Genomic DNA, 24,243 nt, shown 5'->3' with positions numbered 1-24,243 from the left:
CTCCATAGGTTTTGGGAATCATGTTTTTAGGTTGTTTGTCAGATGGTTGGCTGGCATTTCTTCAATAGTGGAAGCTAATTTTGGTGGGGGGGGGTTGTCTCCTGGTTACCATAGATGATAGAATCACGGAGTTGTAGAGTTGAAAGGGACCCCAAGGGTCATCTAGTCCAACCCCCTGCAATGCAGGAATCTCAGCTCAAGCATCCCTGACAGATGGTCCTCCAACCTCCGACGAAGGAGAGTTCACAAACTCCCGAGGGAGAGTGTTCCGCTGTCCGAAAGTTTTGAATGAAGAACCTCTTAGAGTTTGGAAGAGGGGGACACCTCTCCAACTGAGGGGAGGGAGCAAAACCCAAGAGAGAAGGCAGTCGGCAGGTTGGGAGAGGCAGAGAGAAAGAGGGGAAGAGGTTTCAGCTGCAACCAGCTTTAAAAATGGGGTGCATCCAAAGTTGCTCTTGGACAAGAGTACATCTGCCTTATGGGAGTGCCTGCTGGCCCCATTCCACTATGCTTTAGAGTAGACCCATTGAATGTAATGAGCATGACTAAGTTGGGCTCATTCATTTCCACCGGTCTACTTGAAGCAAAGCATAGATGAGTATCACTCTCTGTGTTTAGCTCCATATATTTGTAAATAAGGCGGATTATTACAAAGGCATAGTAACTGCGTGTGGATATAACAGTTCCATAACCTGAGGGGGCCTTGGGGTCATGTGCCCCGACTCTCCACTTCTCCTCCAACCCAGGTGGAAGGAGATCAGAACCTTTTCCTTCCATCAAGTGTTACTTCAAACGCCCCAAACGATGGTTAATATTCACTGTGATTGTGCAAAGGAGCCAAGAGAAATGAAACCCAGGAGTGTGTTGCCCCAAACTCACTTTCCCCACCCTTTCCCTCCAGAATACAGGGGAGAGGAATGCCAGTATCACCATCATGCTTTGCTACGGGCAGATGGCTCTTGGGGCACGTCCTGAGGACCTCCTGCGCTTCATCGAGCTCATCGTGGCAGAGCTCCTCTTCCAATTCCAGAACACCAGGAAGGTATGGCTCTCATTTCCCCACGGACTCCTGTTGTTTGTTCTCTCGGCACTGAGCAGACCTCCTGAACTCCGCCAAGGTCCTTGCACCACATGCCTCCAGACTGTGCCCTAGGGCAGGGTCTCTGGCTTCATCCACCGAAGGGTTGTAGACTGGGGTGTATACTGACTCCACATGTAGGACCAAATGGGGTATTACAGTGGGACCTTGGTTCTCAAACTTAATCCATTATGGAAGTCCGTTCTAAAACCAAAGCGTTCCAAAACCAAGGAGCGCTTTCCCATAGAAAGTAATGCAAAATGGATTAATCCGTTCTAGACTTTTAAAAACAACCCCTAAAACAGCAATTTAACATGAATTTTACTCTCTAACGAGACCATTTCTGGGTTAGGCTTAGGGTTAATTTTAGGGTTGGGTTAGTGTTAGGGTAAGGATTAGAATTAGGGTTAGGGTCAGTGTGGCTTTATGTTTCCTTGTGATTTTGATTCAATCTCAATTTTATAAAATCCCTTCTCCTTTTAGGACGAGGCTCTGAAAAAGGGCCTTATGAAGGCAGCCATTCTAACAACCAAGGCGCTTGTGCAAACAAATGTGGGACATGTCATCTTCCCACACAAAGCGGAGCTCACCATCTGCATCATTGTGAGTAAAGAAAAAGAATCTCCTGGGGGCTTTTTCCAGAGCGTTTTTTTTTATAGCTGTGTAGGTCTAGCTCTGGTAAAATATCAGGGTTGCAGGTTCTGACCATCTGGCCCCAAACAATTTCTGGGTGGTCACGTTCTGCTCCAGCTCAAGTTTCCAAACCTTCTTGAAAGGCAGCCCTACATTGTGGCAACCTCAGCAGGATGTCACCAGCGCCTAAGGAAAAGAGGCTAGGTTCTCCCAGGAGGAGAGGGCTGTCCATGGCTCCTAGGCATGATTGCTATGTTCTACCTCCGCAGAGGAAGGAAGCAATGTTTCTGAACATCAGTTGCTGGAAGCCACAGGTGAGGAGAGGGCTCTTGGGCTCATGTTCTGCTCCCTGGTTTCTCACCGCTGTGAGAACTAGATGCTGGACTAGAAGGGCCCTTGGCCTGGTCCAGAAGGCTGATCTTATGTTCTTATGAGGTAGAGCTCTGTCCAGGTGAAAGATGCATTGGATTCCCAGATCCAGAAAGCCTACTCTTCTCCCCTAGGAGGACCACTTGCCAATTGCAAAGGTGGTGTCAAGTGGGCTGGGCTGGAGAGAGAGAGCACCGTTCAGGGCTTGGAGTGGTGGGGGCAGCGATGGTGCCTCCAGGTCTCTGACATGCTGTGTGCTTCCCCACAACAGGAAGTCATCGAAGAGGAGCCGCTGGGATCTTTCTCTATTTCTGTCCTGCACCACGCCATCATCACCATCAGATGCATGACGTAAGTCCGGGGAGGTACCGTATTTTTTGCAGCATAACACTCACTTTTTTCCTCCTAGAAAGTAAGGGGAAATGTCTGTGCGTGTTATGGAGGGAATGCCTACGGGTGGCATGCCTACGGATTTTCCTCCTCTAAAAACTACGTGCGTGTTATGGTCGGGTGCGTGTTATAGAGCGAAAAATATGGTACTTCTCAGTCTCCCTACAGCTTGTCCCTACCCCACCTATTCCTGGCCCTTCCCTTGCCATACACTTGGCCAGACACACTGCGTATTTCCTCACCAGGAACCGCTGGGTGCTGATCATTTCCTCTCCTTTCTCTTTCCCCTTCAGTGCCGTGAGACCACCTATGGACTCCATGCTTCGGTCTGAGCTAGTTAAGAAAAGCATCAAGAAGGTCTTTTCGTTGCCGTCCTTGAAACTTACAAAGCTCAAAGCCGGGAGTCCCACGCAATCATCACAGAGCCAGGTGACTGGACCTTCTGCTTCTAGGGATATGGATGGAGGAAAATGGGGTTGCCAGGTTAAATGATTTGAGGGCAGAGAGTCTGGGCCGTGTAAGCTACAAATAATGCTGCCCCAGACACTTGCCCCATCACAATGATGTAACAACCAGAGACTTTGGGTGTGTATTTTTGATTTTAATCATGTTTCAGTATTAACTGCATTTAACCTTTGCCTAGAATGCATCCACAAATGATTTCTGCATGCCTGCATTTTGTGACTCTCATGCCTTCCTCCTACGTAGCATTTAATTTTGTTTGCTTGCTTGTTTATACGCCGCCCACCTGTTTGGGTTACTCCAGCCACTCTGGGCGGCTTCCAACAAATTAAAACACAGCAAGACATCAAATATTTAAAGCTTCCCTATGCAGGGCTGCCTTCAGATGTCTTCAGAAGGAAGTATAATTATGTATCTCTCTGACATCTGATAGGAGGGTGTTCCACAGGGTGGGCCCCACTACCAAGAAGGCCCTCTGCCTGCTTCCCTGTAATCTCCCTTGCAGTAAGGCAGCTGCCACAAGGCCTTCTCAATAAACAACAACAACAACAACAACAGCCCCCACTGAGGATTTGATTGCTATGGCAATGGAGGTTAAAGTACAATACTTAGGGCCAAATGGTTTGGGACACCCCAAGGAAGTTGAGCCCAGTGTGGAGTCCTTTATCTTTATATCCCATGACCTGTAACCTTTCTTGATGTATGTCAAAGAACGTTTGATCTTTATGACTCTTTGAGCGCTGTGTTTGAACCCCTGCATAAGCTTTGTTACGAATTTGCTGAGCAGCTGGTGGGCAAGGCTGCCCTATTGCAGTAGCCCTAATATACTGAAGCTTGCTGTGAGTCTCTTGATTCTGTGTGCCATTCAAAAGGTGTTCCCTCACCTGGGCAATGGACAGGTGGTATAGAATAAAGTCTTACCACAACAGCCCCCCCCCCCCCGCCATGGCTCTTTCCCTCTTTTCTCATTCTGGCTATGGGCTGCAAAAAGACTTCTTTCTTTATAAAGAAATAGAGTTGAAGAATGTGTGCTTCTCCAGATGTGCTGCCATTGGCCCCAGTCAGCACAGAACCATAGAATTGTGACTGGTGGTCATCCAACCTCTGCTTAAAAACTTCCAAGGCAGGAGGGCGCTGTTGAGCTCATGTCTTTCTTGCAGGTTTCCCACTGGGTCATTGGTTGGCCCCTGTGGAAAGGGGATGCTGGACTAGAAGGCTCCAGAGCACATGGGATTTCCACGGGGGTCTTCAGCTTTTAACTGCTTTTGCTTCTCTCCTTTCAGGACTTTTATCAGCAAACGGTCAACGCCTGCCTCAACATGCTCACCAGCTTGCTGTCAGAGGCCCCCTCTCTGGAGGCGCTGCAGGATATATTAGTGGTAAGGGAGCCCCCAAGATGTCAGAGCAGGGGGAGGCAGAAGATCCTGTTGAAATGATTGCATGGGGGGCATCTGTGGCCAACTCACAGGTTGTGGGTGGTGATGGTGAAATGGGCCTCTGTTCTGCTAGGAATGCTTGTGCAAAGCACACATCTGTTTCCTTTCAAAGATATGTCTTCTGCTGATGGCATTAGGGGAAGGGCCGTGGCTCAGGGGTAGAGCATCTGTTTTGCATGCTCAAGGTCCCAGGTTCAATCCTCAGCATCTCCAGGTGGGGCTGGGAAAAGACTCTCTGTCTAAAACCCCGAAGGGCCAGCTGTCCATCATCATTACCTGTGGCCAACACCAAGGTTGGTGGATGAATGGCTGGGCTTGGTTTAAGGATGCTTCCTGCATTCCATGACTATGGGTGTGGTGAGGTGTATGTTGTATTATTGTAATTATCACACACACAAATGACAGATCGCAGGGCGGTTCACAACATGAAAATACAAAATGAGAACACAAAATACACAACAAAACAAAAACAAACCAAGAGCCAATTAATTTTTAATTCTATTAATGTTCAATGTGTTTCATTTAATGGCTTCTTTTTTCTATATCTCAAGTTGTTCTTATTTTGTTTGTAAGCTGCCCCGAGTCCCTGTCAGGGAAAAAGATGGGGGATAAAAGAAGAAGAAGAAGAATGTAGAACAAATTGCAGCAAACTTTCTCCTTTACAAAACCCCTTTTTGCAATTTGTCCCCTCTATGGTCCCGGCATGATTGATCCAGCTAGTAGCCGAAGCCTTGTGATTTTGCAAACCTGGATTAATGGTTATCTTCCATGCAATGATGATGATTTCTCTCCCGCAGCACACAAATGGCTGGATTGACTCCACAAAAATCTATGAGCGTGAAAGAGCTGTCAAGAGCACCAGCTTTTTGATGAAATATGTTTCCGAGCATTTGGACTTTGATGTGAGTGACCAAGGCTTAACGCTGCAATTTCATATTTGATTTTTAAAAAATGTATTAAATTTCCATACTGCTCTTCATCTGAGGATCACAGGGTGGTTTACAATATAAAAACACAGGAATACAAAAACAGATCATTCCGATTAGATATCACAAATGGGTCTTTGGCAATAGGCTTTTCGTTTTCGTTTTTAACTTGTTTTAACTTGTTTTTAACTTGTCAGATTTTCTCCGGAAAGGGTAAGTAAGTCTAGATTCAGTGAAGGTAGGTTACAGGGTTGGATACAGGCTAGCATTTATACTGACCCATTTAGCATTTATGATTGTTGTGTGTGTAAATTTAGCAAATATGATTGTTGTGTGTGTAAATTCCCTTCCTGACCTACGTAGATCATAAGAACAGAAGAATCGCTTAGCTGGGTTTGCCAAGAAACCCATTTAGTTCATCTTGCTATTTCCAACTTCAGACAGAGGGATGCTTCTTGGGAAATTTCAGCCAGGATGTTAAATTGATTCTGCATCTGTGCATGAGAGGAGATATATATATATATATATATATATATGTAAATATCTTAACATTGCAAGTTAGCATCTCTCCTCCTTTCCGTCTGGTTTAACAATACTCCCACAGATGTTCTCAGTGATCAAGCTGGGATATACGAATTCCTGACATCTTGGGGCAGCCTGGACCTCAGATGGTCAGGGCTTTGTTAATGAATAGAAGAACCTTGAATCTGCCTCAGAAATAGATGGGCTGCCAGTGAAGCTGTTTTAACAATGGTGTCCCATTTTCTCAGCCCGAGGCCCCCATCAGCCATCTGGCCGCAGCATTCTGCATGAGGTGGAGCCTGTGAAGCAGATCGAAGGGCAGCCCCCTTTAGAATACATTGCAGTAATCCAGCCTTGAGGTTCCCAAAATATGGACTACAGTGGTCAGGCTGTCCCTGTCTAGGAAGAGCCATAGTTTGCAAACGAAACCAAGCTGGTAAAAGGCACGCCCAGCCCTAGAAGATATTTGGGGCTCTTGCTGCCAAGATATATCCAGGGGTACCAGAAACTAGACACCTGCTTCTTCTGAACAGGTAAAAAGAGACTTGGTCCACCCAGGATTCAAGCATGTTGCTTTTATGAATTGTGCATTTCTGTATACCTTTTCCCGTAATGTCTGCGTTTTGTTGTGGTGGTTTGGAGAACTGCATTGCCAAATTTCTGGATTTTGAAGGAAAACCTGTGTCTTGGTTGGCCTATTGCTTTGGAAAGTTCAGGTGTGAACTAGATGAAAGCTGTGTGGCATGGCCATCCCAGAGGAAGGTGCCAGCCAGTGCTATTTTTCTAGAAAAAGAGGTGCCAGGACTCACCATGAACTCACCTCCCTCATTCTCTTATACTGGCAATAGCGGCCACCTGAGAGGTGCCAGAACTGAGTCCCAGTGAGTTCTGGCTGGGGAAAAAGCCCTGGGGCAAGCCTTGGGTGGGCCACCTAAGCACGGGTCTCTTGCCCTGTGCCCCTCTGCCACCTTTGCCAACTGAAAGCATGCCAGATGGTTTTCTCTTGTTGGGCTCTGTGGGACGAGGGCTGACTGTGCATCTCTCTCTCTCCATCTCCTAGATATCCCAGGATTTCCCCCTTCTTGGACAGCTGGTGGCGCTGCTGTCCCTTCACCTCGCAGACAACGTGAAGGAGATTGGCCTGCAGTCAGCAGAGGCCTTGTACCATCTCCATTACATCATGATAGCCAAAATGGGTGAGGGCGATGCTGGGAAAGGGCGTGTTTCTTGTAAGCCGCAGGGTGGGAGATCTGTAGCCCTCCAGAGGCTGCTCCAACTCCCATCATCCCTGAGTGTTGCCCATGCTGGCTGCTGCTGGGGGTGATGGGAGCTCAGGAGGGCCAGAATTCGTGCCAGCCCTGGCCCAACGCAAACACCCCATTGGCCAGAGACGAGAGGTCAGTCTGAGGGGAGGGATTCACTGCTGAAGAACACAAGAAAAGCATTCTGGATCAGACCAGTGGCCCACCCCAGTCCAGCATCCTGTTCCCACAGGGGCTGACCAGATGCCTGTGGGAAACCAGCAAGCAGAATTTGAACTCCGGAGCTCTTTCTTCTCCTGTGCTTTGCTGCCTCTGACCATGGAGGCCGAGCATAGCCATCCTGGCTAATAGCCATGGGTAGCCTTCTCTTCCATGAATTTCCCTAATCCTCTTTGAAAACCATCTTGGTCCGTGGCTATCAACGCCTCCTGTGGCAGGGAGTTCCAAAGTTTAACTGTGCACTGCAAGGAGGAGGACCATCCTGAAACTTCAGTTTCATTGGAGGTCCAGGAGTTCTCGTGTTAGGAGAAAGCTTTCTCTCTCTCCACTTTCACCTTGCCATACATTGTATCTCCTTTTCCTCGCCGTTTTTCTAAATAGAAAATCCCCCAAATGCTGCGACCATAGAGCTCCGCAACCATCCCAGTCCTTTTGGTTGCCCCCTTCTGAACCTTTCCCAGTTCTGAGTTATAATTTTTGAGGTGAAATTGAGAATCTTTTTGTGGGTCGCAGTGGGGAAACTGGAGGTTTTGTGCAGGGAGCACTAATGCTGTGTTCTTTTGCATGCATATCCCCAACCCTGACCTCGTTTAGCTAAGAAGGTGGAGATGAGGCATAAGAACAGGAAAGGCAACGTGGTCAAATGGTACCGAGAAGACTTCTTCATCCCTGGGCCCGCCATCTTCTACACCGACATCTCCAAAGTGGCCAAGGTAGGTGTGGCTTTTTGGACTGTTTCTTGCTAAGGCCGCAGCCAGCTCTCAGTTAGCAGAGGTCCGTCTATTTGGGCAAATGGGGCCCCACCAACCTCCTCAGGCAGCCCACGCCTTCTAGGGAATAAGGGAGAGATTCAGAGCAGTTCACATTTAAAGCCAAAGCTATCAAATCCAGGCTTCTTGAAACAATATGAGAACAGAAACATAACCCGCCTTTGAAATTCACACATCCTTGAGTTTTTCAGTGCCATTTCCCAGCCAAACAGTGTATACAAAAAGGATTGTGCAAGCTAAAAGTGTCCAGAAAATGAATATATTAGTGTAAATAACATATGGAAATACATTGTATTAGAATAAATCTTTTGAAGCCAAGTGCCCGTTGGTCTACATTGCATGCCAAATTCTACTTACAGTGGACACTCGGGTTGCAAACCTGATCTGTGCAGGATGCACGTTCACAATCCGCAGCGTTCGCAACCTGCGTCTGCGCATGCGCGGCTTGCGATTCAGCACTTCTGCGCATGCACAAAGCAGTACTTCCGGGTTTCGGTGGTCCGCAACCCAAAAAAATGCAACCTGAAGCGGCTGTAACCCGAGGTATGACTTTAGGTCACATTACACAAAACCATAGATAGATAGATAGATAGATAGATAGATAGATAGATAGATAGATAGATCCCAACCCCAAACTACTCAGCCACTGCCACAACTGTGAGCCCTGGATAGAGATATAACTGATATCCACTATTACTCGCCCTCTCTGTTTCTGTGAGAACAGTTACCGTATTTTTCGCTCTATAGGACACACTTTTTCCCTCCAAAAATGAAGGGGAAATGTGTGTGCGTCCTATGGGCGAATGCAGGCTTTCGCTGAAGCCTGGAGAGCGAGAGGGTCGGTGCGCACCGACCCCTCTCACTCTCCAGGCTTCAGGAAGCTATCCGCAAGCCTTGCAAGCCCGGCGGGAGGTCCCGCAGCCCAAAAGCTCAGGGGACAGCGGGGAGGCGGAGCGCCGCCACCCCGCTATTCCCCGACCTGATCTGGAGGCTGGCGGGGAGAAGCAAGCTTGCTTCTCCCCCCCCCCCGCCAGCCCCACAAGCTCGGGGGATAGCGGGGAGGCGGAGCGCCGCCACCCCGCTATTCCCCAACCTGATCTGGAGGCTGGCGGGGGGAGAAGCAAGCTTGCTTCTCCCCCCCTGCCAGCCCCACAAGCTCACGGGATAGCGGGGAGGCAGAGCGCCACCACCCCGCTATTCCCGGACCTGGTCTGGAGGCTGGCCAGCCCTCAAGCTTGGGGGACAGCGGGGCAAGCCGCTGCCCCACGGAGGCTAGAGAGGCTGTCCCTGAAGGCAGAAGAGGGAGACGGAGCGCTCTGTCTCCCTCTTCTAGCTTGGGGATGGCTGCGCAAACCTGGGGGGGGGGAATTTCCCCCCCCTTGATTTCCACCCCCCCCCAAAAAATAGGTGCGTCCTATGGGCCGGTGCGTCCTATAGGGCGAAAAATACGGTATCTTATTTTCTAGTCTGACTTTAGATTGTACCTCTTCATGTTCCAATGTCATAACCAGTTTTAGATGTGGATCGAAAATAGGAAGGCGTCACCTGACTCTTAGTTTTGTTTGTTGTGAAATCTTTCAATTACTTAAATAAACATTTAAATAGAATCAGAATTGGAGAGGTGGAAGTTGACCCTGAGGGTCCTCTAGTTCAACCCTCCGCAAGGCAGAGCGGATGTGCCTTTCACTTGGTTTGTGAAGGCGCCCTTGGACTACTAAAAAGGGGTCAGATGCGGAGCAGAAGAAAACTCCCTCGTCTTTCTTCTTTGTGCCAGGCTTTTGGGGAGCACCTCACGCCCAGCCAGATCAACGAAGTCGTGTTGAAGGCGATTGACAACCTGATAGTGGAAGACAGAGCCGTCTCTCAGGCTGCAGGGAAGCTGCTGAGTTCCTTCCTTGAGGAATGTGGGATGGACATGGAAGATGTAAGGCTCAAAACGGAGGCAGGGGGAAGCAGGTTTCCTCTAAATGAAACACAGTGGTGCCTCGCAAGACGAAATTAATTCGTTCCACGAGTCTCTTCATCTTGCGGTTTTTTCGTCTTGCGAAGCACCCCTATTAGCGGATTAGCGGATTAGCGGATTAGCGCTATTAGCGGCTTAGCGGTTTAGAAAAAGGGGGGGAAAGGGGAAAAAACTTGCAAGACTCGCAAGACGTTTTCGTCTTGCGAAGCAAGCCCATAGGGAAATTCGTCTTGCGAAGCGCCTCGAAAAACGGAAAACCCTTTCGTCTAGCGAGTTTTTCGTCTTGCAAGGCATTCGTCTTGCAGGGCACCACTGCATTCTCTTCAGGTGTAGAATTAGCTTGTTTCTAGGGATGTTCACCACGCTTTCTCATCCTGGTCTTCGTTTATCTTCTTCCAGCTGCCCATCGTTGTGAAGGAGATTTACAACCATCTCCACAGAATCCCAGACACCCGCACGAAGGATGAGACACTCACAGCTGTAGTCAACCTTGCTGCGAAGCGCCTGAACCCGGTCGTAGATAGCCTGTTGGACTGCTCGCTGGAGTGTGATGAGTAAGGGCCTTAAGAGATGAGTGTGTTACGGGGGGATATATCCATTTTGCCTGCAAATCTCAGGGCATCTCAGATGCCCTGCATAACCTGCCATCCACCAAGCCAGGCCACAGCCCATCAGCCATGGATGGTGATTTCCCAACTCTGTGGCATCTCCCAGGTTTTTCAAGTAGAGCTGCCAACTTTTTGCCCTCAGGAAGCTGCTTCCTCTGTAGGAATGAGGCTTTCTTCCATGCTGTGAAAAGCAGTACCAACTGTGGATCAAACCTCTGTTCAAGATTCAGGTGGAAGCCATGCCAGGTATTCCACACACACACCTTCTGGACAGTTGAGAGGGACAGGGAACAAATTCAGTTTGGGTCACTTTTAAGTGAGAGCTTACATCATTTGCAGTTTCCATAACGAGAACTGTCATATTTCAAAATTCACACTATTCTGAATTTTTCAATGCAGTTCTCCAGTCAAGTAGTACACACACACAAACACACACACACACACACACACACACACACACAAGTAGGCACACAAATGCATGAACTGGTGGAAATAACATATAGAAAGACATAAAATTAGAGGAGATTGATTTGCAAAAGGTGTTTAAGAGGCAAAACTGGATATGAAAATCTGCAAAGTTTTCATGATGTGGAAATGGGGAGAGCTGAATTTAAGTGGGGTTTCTTCATTTATTTTTCAGTTTCATAATGAGTTACATTTCAAAAAGGGGAATAGTAGTTTCTTTCTTTGCTAATGCATGGGTGATATAAAGCAAATACAAGCCTGACTTTTTTTAAGAAAAGGAAAAAGGGGAAATTCTGTTTTGAAAAATTGCAGAAGTGCTGCGGCGATCTGGAAGGCCTTGGTCTCCGATCCGTACTCCAGCATCAAGCTGCTGAGACCCCTCCTGAAAAGGCTACAGGATGAAGACCCCAACGCAGAAGTCACGTACAGGCGACGCAGCACTTCTCAAATGCCAATGGCGGTACGAAAACACTCCGTTTCTCTCTCCTGGGTGGTTCTTGAATGGGAGCTGGATGGGGCTGGGGGCTTCTGGTTGGGGGGTGGGTGGGTTGCATCTTAATAACTGGCCTCTGGGGTTCTTAGTAGTCCATCGCTCTGGGGGGGGGGGTCTCCTGGAGCCCAGCCCTGACTCAGGGGCAGAACACCTGCTTTGTGTGCAGAAGGGCCCCAGAATCTCCATGTCGGGGTGTCCCTCGCCTGAAACCCTGGACAGCCACTGTTAGTCAGTGTATACAGTACTGAGTGAGATGGACCAGGGGTCTGAGTCACATCCTGCATAGCCGCCCTGAGCCTGGCTTCGGCTGGGGAGGGCGGGGTATAAATAAAATTTATTATTATTATTATTATTATTATTATTATTATTATTGAGAGTTGGGAGATCTTGATCTGACAATGTCCTCTGCTGAATGCTGTTCTCCTGTCCTTGTCCCTCCAGGCTACCAATGCTTTGTGCCTGATCCTGTCACTACCTGAGGCTTCAGATGTACTGCAGAACAAGTTCCCCCAGCTGCTGCTTGCCCTTATCACTCAGATCTATTTTCTTTTTGGGACGAGCAGAAGAGTTTCGAGGGCGACAAGTCTCATGCCGGAGCCCCCTTCGCATCTCCAGCCGCTGGCGTAAGGGACCTGCTCATGCATTTGGGGGGGCCCTCCCTTCTCTCTCTGGGCGCTTGCAAGCCTGACCAAGCCCTCCCCCAAGAGATAGGCTTCACTTGGACATGGAGGTTCTGCTTAGCTTGGGTAGCTAAGAGACCCAGGCTTCCCCAACCCCTGTGCTCTTCAGTCGCTTTGGACCCCAACTCCCTCCAGCCCCAGCCAGCACGACTGTGGCGAAGATGGGAGTTGTTGTAGTCCCAAACATCGGAAGGACACTAGGGTGGGAAAGGATGTTGGAGACTCTCCCGCCCGATGGGCTGATTTTGGTGTGGCACGACTCACGTGTCATGAAACCTTAAGTCTCCATCACAGCCAAAAGGTTGCAGCTTGTGCTGGAAACATGTGAGAGGCTGCGGGGGCTGGTGGTTGTGGCTGGATCCGTCAGGCCAAGCAGCTCGAGACTGCAAGGTGTCAAGGACCTAAAACTCCTCAGATGAACCTACCCAGACCTTGTGATCATCATCGGAGGCCCCTCTTCCTGTGCCTCCTCCATTTGAAGTCCGGAGGGTGGCAACACAAGAAGGGGCCTTTTCTGTGGTGGCTCCCATTAGTGGGATGCTTGCCCCAGGGAGGCTTGCCTGGTGCCTTCATTATATACCTTTAGATGCCAGGCCAAAATGTTCCTCTTCAGTCAAGCCATTGGCAGATTAACACCCTACGCCCTTTCAGCTGTGTTTGTGAGAGGGAGAGGAGTTATTGGTTTGGTTTGTTCATCTTTTTATTATTTATTTTGTGCTTTTTATCTTGTATTTTTGTGTTGTGAACTGCCCTGAGATCTACGGGTGAAGGGCAGTATACAATTTTTTTAAAATGGATAAATAAATATAATATTCTTAATTCTTTCACTTGATTCAGGACCACTGTGCAAGCTCTGAAAAACCTTATTGGATGTGGTGGCTACGTCAAAGAATACAACATTTTGGGGGTGCAAAGGTGCTGGGATATGCTGTCAAACCCAGAAAGCTTTTTCGATGGCATTCGTCTTCTGACAAGGTAAGATGGTGAAAAGGACTGGCAGGTGAGGTACGAAGAGCAGCCCACCAAGGCCTGCTTTCTAGAAAATGGGGATAAACTTATTATTTATTTCAGAAAATGTATATGCTGTTTTATTGTAATAAACAAACTTCAAAGCAGTTAAAAAGAAAAAATAGGAAAATATTGATTAGAAAAATTGACAACAATAATTTGAGACTTTGGAAAAGTTAAAATAACAATAGACTAAAACCAGATTAACATTTGCACCAGCTTTCTAAACATCTGGGTAGGCTTGTCTAAACAAGAACGTTCTTAGCAGGGGCCCAAAAGAGTACAGTGTTTGATATCAATAGGCAGGGAGTTCCAAAGTTTAGGTGCTGACACACTAAATGCAGAGCAGGCATTCTGTGGTGCCTGAAAGAGTGCCAAGTCCACCAATCAAAGAGGTTGAGTGGGTATATATGGGGTAGTGAAGTAATGAACCTTCCCCTTCCCCACTGAAAACTCTGCTGGCTTTGGAGATTTATTTGCAAGAAACTGCCCTGCACTCTCAAACATCCTTCCTTGACAGAGAGAGCTAGATAGGACTTGGGTGAAATTGGAGAGGAGCAGACTAGTGACTGGGGCAACCCAGTCAGGTGGGCCGGGTGCAAGTACAGTGGTGCCTCGCAAGACGAAAAGAATCCATTCCGCGATTCTCTTTGTCTAGTGGTTTTTTCGTCTTGCGAAGCAAGCCCATTAGCGGCTTAGCGGATTAGCGCTATTAGCGGCTTAGCGGCTTTTAGCGGCTTAGCGGCTTATTGGATAAGCGGATAAGCGGCTTATCGGCTTAGAAAAAGGGGGGGGAGGGGAAAAAACCGCAGGAACTCGCAAGACATTTTCATCTTGCGAAGCAAGCCCATAGGAAATTCGTTTTGTGAAGCGCCTCCAAAACGGAAAACCCTTTCGTCTAGCGGGTTTTCCGTCTTGCGAGGCATTTGTCTTGCAGGGCACTACTGTAATGAATTATTATTCTTATTATTATTCAGGAACACTTAGTGGTTCTTCCTGCCAGCTTCAGGCTTCTGCATCCTTTGTGTCTGATTTTGTGTTTCAGGACCTTATTCACCTTCTCCAAAGTGCACCTCAGAACAACTTTCAAACAGGCCAATGGCTACTTGCGTCGCCTCGACGTAAAGGAGAGGACGGTTGGGATGGCCTTCTTCACGGAGGTGAGAGTCGGAAACGGGGGATGCCTGCAGGCGCTCCTGCTTTGAAACAACTGCACCCAGGCAGGCAAGGAAAGCAGAGGGTGTGAGAAGGTCTCCTGCGCCACCATGGATGGCTGGCAGGCCTGCCCTCTGCCTGGGGCAGCAATTTCTACAGGCCTTAGTTAATGCACACTGCCCTCAGCTCTTATCTAACTCCTTGCGCTTTGCTCCCCCTTTCTTCCCACCCTGGGGGGGCCTGCCCTCTGCCTGCCCCTCAGAGCCAGCATGGCACACAGGGCTGGGCTTTGGTGGCCACAGCCTCGCCTCTCCTCCTCACCTGCTTTCCAACAGCTTCTACAACAGCCTTTCTCAACCTGTGGGTCCCCAGGTGTCAGTGGACTACAACTCCCTTCATCCCTAGCTATCAAGGCCAGAGCTCAGGGATGATGAGAGTTGTAGTCCAACAACATCTGGGGACCTACAGATTGAGAACCGCTGCTCTACCAGCTGCGCAAGGGAGGAGGCCAGCAGCAGTGGCCACGGAGATGCCATGGAGGGGCAACGAGAGGCCCGCTCACAGCCGCCACTGGCATTGGGGACAAGCTCTGGCTTATCCGCCTCCCCTGGCAGCTCTGGCAGCTCCGGTTGGCTTTCGTAATTCTGGGGCTGTCCCTGGAAAACTTGGACACTTGGAGGGTATGGGGTACAGGACTTCGGTTTCCGCGGCACAGATTTCCCCCTGCCCTCCCTGCTTTCTTTGGCCTTGCACACATCAAGTGTTTTCTTCCGCAGCTCCTTTTCCACTCAGAGATAGGCCTGTTCTTCGTGAAGCAAGACATTATGGACGTCCTGAAGGAGTGGATGGGGCAAGCCAGCCCCCTCATGCAGCTCTTCAGCATCCGAGGACTGGGCTACATGCTGCAGCACCAGCTGGAGGTAAGAGATTGGTGGCGGGGGGCACATTAGGAAGCGGTGTACAAATTAACCCCACAACGCTTTGAGGTAGCCATATCAGCCTTTCAATGAGGCTGTTAAAATGAGATTCCTTTGTTCTGCTGCAGCCTTATTCTCAGGTGCAGATAAGCACAGGAAGGAAGCTGCCTTAAAGAGAGTCAAGCCAATGGTCTGGCTACCTCAGGGTTGCCCACACGGACCGGCAGCAGCTCCCCAAGGTTTCAAGAGTCTCTCCCAACCCTGCATGGAGATGCCAGGACTTGAACCCAGGACCTTCTGCATGCAAAGCAGACGCTCCAGCTCTGGCCCCTTCCCCTATTGGAGGCCCCCACCCTGCACAAGGACTCAGGAGAGAGCACCCACTTGGGTTGTTTACTTTTGTGTAATGCTTACACTGTGGCTTTCTGGGTGCAAACTGCGTCTGCGTGCGCTGACTTCTCTGCAATGACCGTGTTCCCTCACCTGCTTCCTTGCTTCCTTCAGGAAGAGTCCTTGAATCCCTTCATCTCGCCCCTGATCAACTGCGCTTACAATCCGGACAAGAGTATTGCCAAGGAGTCCATCAAGTGCCTGCAACTCATGTTCCAGCACTTGGAGGGGGAGGAATACAGCTTGGCCGGCTGCAACCTTTACCCTCAACTCTTGAAACACTTCAATGATGTAAGTCAACAAGCCTACTCGAAATGGGCTTCATCCGTGCCCTGGTGCTTCCCAAACACTGGGGGGGGGGGGCTGCCCCTTTGGTTCCATAGCCTCATCCCCAGTGCCCCCAACACTATGAAAAGAATCACAGTGGTACATTGGTTCTCAAAATTAATCCGTTCCGTAGTCCGTTCCAAAACTAAAGCGTTTCAAAACCAAGGTGGACTCAGGCATAGAAAGTAATGCAGCATGGATCAATCCATTCCAGACTTTTAAAAACAACCCCTAAAACAGCAATTTAACATGAATTTTACTCTCTAACGAGACCACTGATCCATAAAATGAAAGCAATAATCAATTACCGTACTATAAAATAAATAAGACAGTACTGTAGATGATAAAAATTAAAATGATTTTTTTTCTTACCTGCACTGATGATAGTCCTTGTTTGGATGGGGGACTTTTATCCATTTCCACAGTCACACAATCAATCTATCAGTAGCTGAACTAGGTTCCAAACAGTCACAAAAACTAACCAAAAAAGCCTCAAAAACAAAAATGCAAAATAAATAGCAAAAACAAAAGTGCCAAATACAGTGGTACCTTGGTTCTCGAACTTTAATCTGTTCCGGAAGTCCATTTGACTTCTGAAATGTTCGAAAACCGTGGCACAAGTGCCCTGAAAAAAATAGCCGACAGCCACATCGGACGTTCGGCTTCCGAAAAACGTTCAAAAACTGCACACTTATACTTCCAAGTTTTTGGCATTTGGGAACCAAGGCATCTGAGTACCAAGGTGTTTGAGAACCAAGTTCCCACTGTATTCAGAATAGAGGTTTGCACGACCCACTAAGGAATATGATAACACAAAATCGAAATTCCTTTTTATCTCCCTTCCTTCCTTCCTTCCTTCCTTCCTTCCTTCCTTCCTTCCTTCCTTTCATCTTCTTTCTTCTCTCTTTTCCTTTGTTTTCCTTGGGGTCTTCTGCTCAGGGCCATTGATTCTTGTGTTCGTTGGGCATGGTCAACGGGGGAGGGGGGCAACTTCCCCTTCAATCAAGTAAATAAATAAAAATACTTAATTAACTGACCAATCGCATCACAGATAGCTTGGTTCTTCTGCCACACCCCCCCTCCCCAACATAAATACTGCCCCACCAACATAAATCCTGGCTACGCCCATGTTGGGCTCCAAGGAAGGTGATGGCTTGTTGGTGAAGGACCCTGACTGAGAGACAGGGAAGAGGCTGGGAGGGTTGACCTCTTTCCTGGTGAGACAAGGGTTAAGAGCTACCCTTGAGAGAAGACTCTGCATTTCTGTTTGTCTTTCTGTTTTTATTTAGATCAGTTTCTTTTCTTATATTATGGAAAAGCCTTAATAAAGACTTATGGGAAAAAATAAAGAAGATAATAACATAGTGAAATTCAGAACACCAGCTGTGCCGGCTTGCCCCCGCGACTGAGGGGGCTGGCGCTGTGCAGCATGCGCATGTCATGCACACGTGCCACGCCATGTGCCGCACGCATGCCGCATTTATACCTCAAGCCCCCCTCTTTCACCCCCCCCCCACAAGTGATCCCACTGGCCTAATCTGCAAGACTTCTTGCTTCACCTGCACTTCAGGTGACTCTGTCTGCCAGCAGGTGATGCTGGCAGAACTTTAGATGCACCAGGATGAACTCAGTCCGTTAAGCTCCTTGACGGTGGTGGGCAAAGGCCCCCGGGGTTGGTCCCCTGTGTGTGGGCCCAGCTAACACCCTCAAACAACCAGACCCATAGCGAACGAGAAGCGTTTGCTCAGCTAAACTCCCTGAAACCTGTGAGACGGGTTTGCCCTGCACAGCACTTGGGACTGACTGGCGTTCTCTTCCTCTCTCTCCTCAGGAGGACAATGACTTCAGGCTTTGCTCCATCAGTCTTTTCGGGATGCTGTTGAGGAGCGTGAAGGAAGAGCACAGAAACAGGGTGGAGGACATTGTCATCAGGAGCCTCGTCCCCCTGATAATCCAGCTGACTGACCCTGTGAGTGGAGAGGTGAGTTGAGGTTGGAAGGGCCAGTCTGGGCATATCCTGGCCCCTTTGGCAAACTCCTTCTCCCTGGCAACTCTCGCACGCAGCTGGAACGCAGAGCAATGTTTCTCTGCCTGGGAAACCCCTTACGATACCAATGCTGGGTGGTCCTCGAAGCATCTGTTGCAGCTGAAGAACTCTCCCCTCTCCTGGGAATTTCCACACGAGGAGCATTGCTCTGCGTGTTCCAGCAGGGCTTGGAGAATCATCCCATGTTGCCCCACAGATCAAGTAATGCGTAGACTGGTCTTGAATGGTGCAGTTGCGTAGCGTGGGGGGTGCAGGGGGGGCCGGCCGCACCGGGCGCAACATCTGGGGGTTAGGGTTAGGGGGCGCAAATCCACGGGTTAGGGGGCACAAATCCACGGGTTAGGGGGCGCAAATTACTTGCCTTGCCCCGGGTGCTGACAACCCATGCTACGCCACTGAATGGGTGGGCCTCAATTGTGCTTGGGGACTGAGTCATCACCACACCTGAGGTTAAAAAAGGAATTTTCTGTCCAGGTCAGATAAGTTAGAGATCCTGGGGTCTCCCCCCCCCCTTTTCCCTTGCTCAAGTCACTTGCTCTGCAGATACCATGCTGTGGTTGGGATTGCTCTGCAGAAGGTTGGAACCATCAGAGTCATCGAACCACAGAATCAGAGTTGGAAGGGACCCCGAGGGACATCTAGTCCAACCCCTGCAATGCAGGAATCTCAACTCAAGCATCCTTGACGGATGGCCCTCCAACCTCTGCTTAAAAACCTTCCGTGAAAGAGAGGCCACCACCTTCCAAGGAAGTTGGTTCTGGAAGTCTTCTGATCCAGGCTGGTTAGCTTTAAGGAGTGGAAGCCCTGCAGGGTTGGTTTCAAAACCTGGTCATTAGACACTATTTGAAACATCAAGGCTTGAGTTTTTGGGTTTGGAAGCTAAGCCTTGACACCTCTGCTGCCACTGTGATCAGCTGACTAGGCCAGCCTGGTGGAGGTTCATTTAGCAGCCAGTAACCAGAGGGAGGGTCTTTTTCAGGGTGGCTCCTCTCTATGGAAGCACTTCCCTTCTGAGTGCAGGTGAGCCCCGACATTAGTGGCATTTTGATGCTTGTTAAAAACCAAGGTGAGCTCTCAGGGTTTCCAGGTGCTTAATTCCCAGTGGGCTAGTTGTGTTTTTAACTCTATCTGGGTTACTGTCTGCATTTTATTTGCATTGCGGCCTCAATGCAGATATGTATATTTTCAAAGCTGTTGCAAGCCTAGGGCTTGATGTGAAGTAAAATGTCATCCCTCCTTTCAATTCTAGGAGTGTCGATTTGTCCTTAACACAATTGTCACCTTCCTGAAACTGGGGGAGCTGCCCTTTGACATCTTTGAGTCTGTGCAGCAAGACAGACTCTACTACAGATTCTCAGTTATCTGCAAGTACATTGTGAGTAAAATTAACATGCTCAACTGTTCCCTCCAGACTCTTTCACCAGTTTCCTTCAGAAGAGAAGAAATTTCCTCACCATTTCTTAAGTCTGGGACTCACTTACTTTCCTCCCAAACTGTGTGTGTTTGGTGTGGGCAGTGGGAGTTTCAGGCTTATTTTATTCTACTGCCTGGCTACTATTTTGTATGCACCGCAATGCCCCAGATCACGGCTTGGGTGAGGAACTGGAAGAATATCTAGATGAAATTCTTCAAAATAGACTCTTGAGAAATGGTGTGTGTGTGTGTGTGTGTTGATTTTTCTTAGAAAGATGGTGTGCAACAGCTGCAGCACTCCCAGCTGCTTCTCCCTCTCTCCCTCTGCTAAATTAACCCCCCAGTTTTATGCCATTGTGGTGTATTGATGTGCATCTCCCTGGGTTAGCTGTGGCTGCAGACCCTCCAAGTGTCCCTATTTTCCAGGGACGTCCTTGTTTTAGAGAAGCCATGCTGGTTTCTGGTTTGATCCCGGAATGTCCCACTTTTCCTTAGGATGTCCCTATTTTCATTGGAGAAATGATGGAGGGTATGGAGTTACCCTACCTCTGAGCCATCTGAAGGCAATCCTGTATAGGGAGGTTTTTTAACGTTTATTGTTTTATTATGGTTTTATGTGTGTTGAAAGGTGCCCAAAGAGGCTGGGGCAACCCACTAAGTTGGGTGGGGTATAAATAGTAAAATTATCATTATGGAATGGTACGTCCCTATTTTCATCAGAGAAATGTTGGAGGGTATGTGGCTGCAGTATCTGCCTTCTCATCTCCCTGTGTCTGTATCTGTGGCATCAGCATCAGCCAGCCGCAGCCACCAGCTTGCCCTTGCCTTCTTCACCACAAATGACTTCTAAGACATTTTGTCACTATTATCTATGTGTAGCATAGCTGCAAACAGAGGCCCAGCAACACTGTCACATCCAGAGTTATGCTATGGAACTCACTGCCACAAGACGCACAGCTGGCCACTAGCTTGGATGGCTTTAAAATAAGATAGGACAAATTCATGGAGGGTGCTCTGCTCTGATGGCTCTGCTCTGCCTCCATAGTTCTGCCAACTAAACCAACTAAAAATTTCTGTGCTCTTAATACTTGGGCAATGAGTATGATTCTGTATTAATATAAAGTCAGTAGTAATACTGTGGGTGGCCAATTCGGAAATAATTAGGTCATACCTTTCAAGTATTGTTTGGCCACCAGGAGGGATAGAAATGCGTGAAGAAGCTGGAGTTTTACAAAAGACTAATCTGGCACCTCGGTTGCCTTTCTGTCCACTCCCCCCTCCCCCCAGTTGTGGAGATACAGGCAGAGGTTGCCGGACATGCTGACGCAGATGATGGAATACCTAAAGAGCAGGAACCCTGCACATCGCGAGGCGGCGACCATATTGATAGGTAATTGAAAACAAGGCTCTTGAGAGGAAAGGGGGTTTCAGGGCATGAGCCAGAAGTGGGATTTCAGCTGGAAAACCTGGAGGCTGAGAGGCAGGGATGCAACTCCATGTGTCATGCGCTGCCTAACTCTGTCCAAAGGAGAGCGCTAAAGGGAGGCTGCACCCAGAAAGTCAGGCGCTTCTCCATTGTTGCTGTTTACCCGGCCCTTGCCCCAAGGTCCCAGGGTGGGTTACCACTTTTAAATACAGGCAGTGACTGGTTTCTTGCGATTGGTGCACCGTGCGCACTGGAAGTGGCCTGAAAACGTCACCGAAACATCATTAAGATGTCACTAAAAGGGCAGAGCAAGGGTCGAATGTGGGTGGGGTATGGCAGGGCAAACAAGGGGGGGGGAATGCTTTACGCGGCCCCCACCAATGCGTGTGGGGGTCTGGAACATAGCTCCCACCCAAAATGAGGATTGCCTGTATTAAAACAGAGACACACCCCTCAACCTTTTTGTGCCTGGGGCAATCCCCCCAGTAGCCCCCACTACGCCACACCATTTCCCCTGTATGGAATCCTGGAGAACCCCTGTTACTCAGTGTAGACCGTCCTGAGCTGGACATACCAATGCTTTGACCCAGCATCCGTCAGCTTCCCAGGTTCCTACGATTAAACCAGCAAATTGTTAAAGTGATCCAGAAGTTGTTAGCCCCTTCTCTAGAGTACCAACAGCCTATGTGCCTCAGGACTGATGAATGTTTTTAAGCTGGACAAAGTATCAAATGCAGGAACTGATCGTTTTCTATTGATCCGTCTAGCATGCAATGCACAGTATATGAAACCCGACTTGGTGAGCACCAAACAAATTGACGACATTTATCTGGGTGAGTAAGGATCAAACCGGCTCTTTTCCTTGCAGGGATCTTTTCATCACAGGACTACTTTTTCCAATCTCATTAATCCCAGATTATCTCACTTTAGTTACTATCAGCCCCTGCAGTCTCGTTTCCCTTCTGGATTGTGATTCCCATGTTGTTCTAGCCACTAACATGACGGGAAATCTGATGAGTTTGTGCTGGGCAAGAAATTGCACTGGAAAAGTATAATATAGTTGGATTAGACCTAACAACAAAAGTTTTGTTTCTGTACACTTGGACTTGAACAGAAACTGTGTTTCTTTCTCTCTCTAACACCTGGCATTAATTTACCTAGCAATGCCAAGGCGAAATGAATTGTCACAGTAGGGTGTGCTGAATTTTTCAGCTTCCAAATTCAGAAAGCGAGGGGTGCTAAAAAGTTGTAACATGACCTGGGAATTCAGATGTTGTTTGGGTGAAATGCATATGATTTGCTTTTGCTTGGTCAGTGAAATGAGTGTAAAATTGCATAGAAATCATTATAAACGATTGCTAGGAACTTAGTTATTTTTATTCCAGTATTAACGCAATTACCTTACATCTTCAGAAGTTAAAATTCTTTGGTGTTTCCGAAAGCATTTTTTTCTGCTTCATCAGACATAGACTTACCATGCTAAATGTTGTTCAGTCACAAAAATAACAGCAGATTTTAATTCCTCACACCCAAAAACATATTATAAACACATTTCATCCTCTAAAATGGCATGCGCTACTCAGGGAGCCCAGCTCACTTCCCAGGCTGCTTTTCTTTGCCATTGCAACCCCGCTGTTTTGCAATTCTCCTGTCCTGTCCATCAGCCCCCTCCAGATCTTGTTGGACTACAACTCCCATCAGCCAAAGTCAGCAGAGCCAATGGTAAGGGGGGGGGGTCTGTGTGTGTCAATCCTCCTCATCTCCGCATCAAAAAACAGCCAGTCCTGGAAACATCTTCCACGTAAACAATACTGAGCTCAGCAACCGAATGGGCCTAACTCTGTTTCAGGCAGCTCCTTCTGTCCTTATCATGAGGGGCATTCGCTCCTGACAAGATGTAGCCCTGTCCCTCTTTTGAATTTATCTCTTTAAACATCTATGTGTGGTTTATAACCGTGTTCTTAGGGCAACTTACAAGAGGAGGGAGCGATGGCCACCAACTTGGATGGCTTTGAGAGAGGATTGGAGGAGAGGCTGTCAATGGCTCCTAGCCACAATGGCTCTGCTCTGCCTCCACAGTTGGAGGCAGAAATGCTTCTGAGCACCAGTTGCGGGAAACCAGAGGAGGGAACCGGGCTCCTGTGCTGGGGTCCCACTTATGGGTTTCCTGTTGGCGCATCTGGTTGTCCATTGTGAGAACAGGACTCAGGACATTGGCCTGATCCAGGAGGACTCTGCTGTGGTTCTCATGTTCCTTCTTCCATTGCAGCTCTCCTGGACCTTCAGGGTGACTTGGACGTGGCTGTGTCAAACGCTGCAGTGGCTGCCAGCGAGGAGCTTTTTAGACGCTGCGGGGGTCGGATCAATCCAAAGATTGTACCCAGCCAACATCTCCTGTCCATGCTAAAAAACAACATGGCAAGGCAGTGAGACCAAGAATTGGCATGCCCAGAAGGAGGTCTTCAGAAAACGTAGGCAAGCAGGAGCAGGGCTCCTTGCTTTTCTAGTGCCATAAAGAGCAGCTGCAGAGCAGCTGGGCTTCCATTTGAATTGAGAGCGCTTTTAGAGAACTTAATGAAGATTCTAGACATTGCTTTCTGTGTGGTCTGCCTTTCTCTCTAGGAATCAACCTTTTCGCTTCAACTTTTCCCTTTCCGAATGCCATTGTTTTTATATGATGATTTTCTCTCCCCTGTCCCCTCCATCCAATGGAGAGCTGATCACACTCAGAAGGGTAGCATCCCTTACACATGCCTGCATACACATAGTATAGCCTAACGGGCAGGGGGACCTTCCTTCAAGAAAAAAAAGGAAAAGAAAACATTTGGGGCTGGGAAGGGGTCTTGAGACAGCTACGTGCTTCAATCATTCTCAGTAATATCTGTCAATTTGACTATGCATTGTCAGTCTGCTCCAAATTAAGGTTCAGAATATTCAGGACCTCTTGATTGAATGGTTGATTGATTGAAACAGTTCCTCTTTGAAACACCCTTGTGTTTTCCTGGCCAGTTTAATCTTAACCTCATACCTGTCTGTGCCACTCAGGAAGCAAGCTGGGATGCAATAGTGGCTTAGGAAATGAAGCAGCGGGAGATGATTTTACTTTTTAGAGGAGTCCCAGAGGAAGAGGAGGAGAATGTAAAACAGTATTTAATTAACACATTGTCTGAATGGTTAGGAACATAGGAGGAGGAGCTGGATGGTTCAATTGACAGTATTTATCACGTTAAATCCGATTTTTGCAAAGATTAGGAAATTGCCAGGAGACTGTTTGGTAATTTTTA

At 48.3% G+C, this 24,243-nt stretch overlaps 1 protein-coding gene across 1 annotated transcript in view; it reads left to right on the top strand.

The window, feature by feature from the left end:
• LOC309352317 (maestro heat-like repeat-containing protein family member 7) overlaps positions 1 to 23,389 on the top strand; it is a gene marked incomplete at its 3' end in the record, with an annotated part of 29,859 nt that extends 6,470 nt beyond the window's left edge. The window contains exons 7-27 of the mRNA XM_081880675.1: positions 902 to 1,042; positions 1,562 to 1,681; positions 2,352 to 2,431; positions 2,764 to 2,899; positions 4,216 to 4,311; positions 5,166 to 5,270; positions 6,877 to 7,012; positions 7,892 to 8,010; positions 9,842 to 9,991; positions 10,430 to 10,584; positions 11,416 to 11,563; positions 12,038 to 12,219; positions 13,114 to 13,251; positions 14,330 to 14,444; positions 15,216 to 15,359; positions 15,861 to 16,037; positions 17,905 to 18,054; positions 19,370 to 19,495; positions 20,821 to 20,923; positions 21,727 to 21,792; positions 23,229 to 23,389. Of these exons, the coding sequence (XP_081736801.1) occupies positions 902 to 1,042; positions 1,562 to 1,681; positions 2,352 to 2,431; positions 2,764 to 2,899; positions 4,216 to 4,311; positions 5,166 to 5,270; positions 6,877 to 7,012; positions 7,892 to 8,010; positions 9,842 to 9,991; positions 10,430 to 10,584; positions 11,416 to 11,563; positions 12,038 to 12,219; positions 13,114 to 13,251; positions 14,330 to 14,444; positions 15,216 to 15,359; positions 15,861 to 16,037; positions 17,905 to 18,054; positions 19,370 to 19,495; positions 20,821 to 20,923; positions 21,727 to 21,792; positions 23,229 to 23,389 (2,748 nt within the window). The remainder of the gene's footprint in view (positions 1 to 901; positions 1,043 to 1,561; positions 1,682 to 2,351; positions 2,432 to 2,763; positions 2,900 to 4,215; positions 4,312 to 5,165; positions 5,271 to 6,876; positions 7,013 to 7,891; positions 8,011 to 9,841; positions 9,992 to 10,429; positions 10,585 to 11,415; positions 11,564 to 12,037; positions 12,220 to 13,113; positions 13,252 to 14,329; positions 14,445 to 15,215; positions 15,360 to 15,860; positions 16,038 to 17,904; positions 18,055 to 19,369; positions 19,496 to 20,820; positions 20,924 to 21,726; positions 21,793 to 23,228) is intronic.
• Positions 23,390 to 24,243: the final 854 nt, after the last annotated feature.

This window comes from Podarcis erhardii, assembly GCF_964252035.2.
Source record: "Podarcis erhardii genome assembly, chromosome: 11".
Classification (NCBI taxonomy): Eukaryota; Metazoa; Chordata; class Lepidosauria; order Squamata; family Lacertidae; genus Podarcis; species Podarcis erhardii.
The sequence above is the reverse complement of the archived record's forward strand: the minus strand, read 5'-3'. Positions and strand labels throughout refer to the sequence as shown.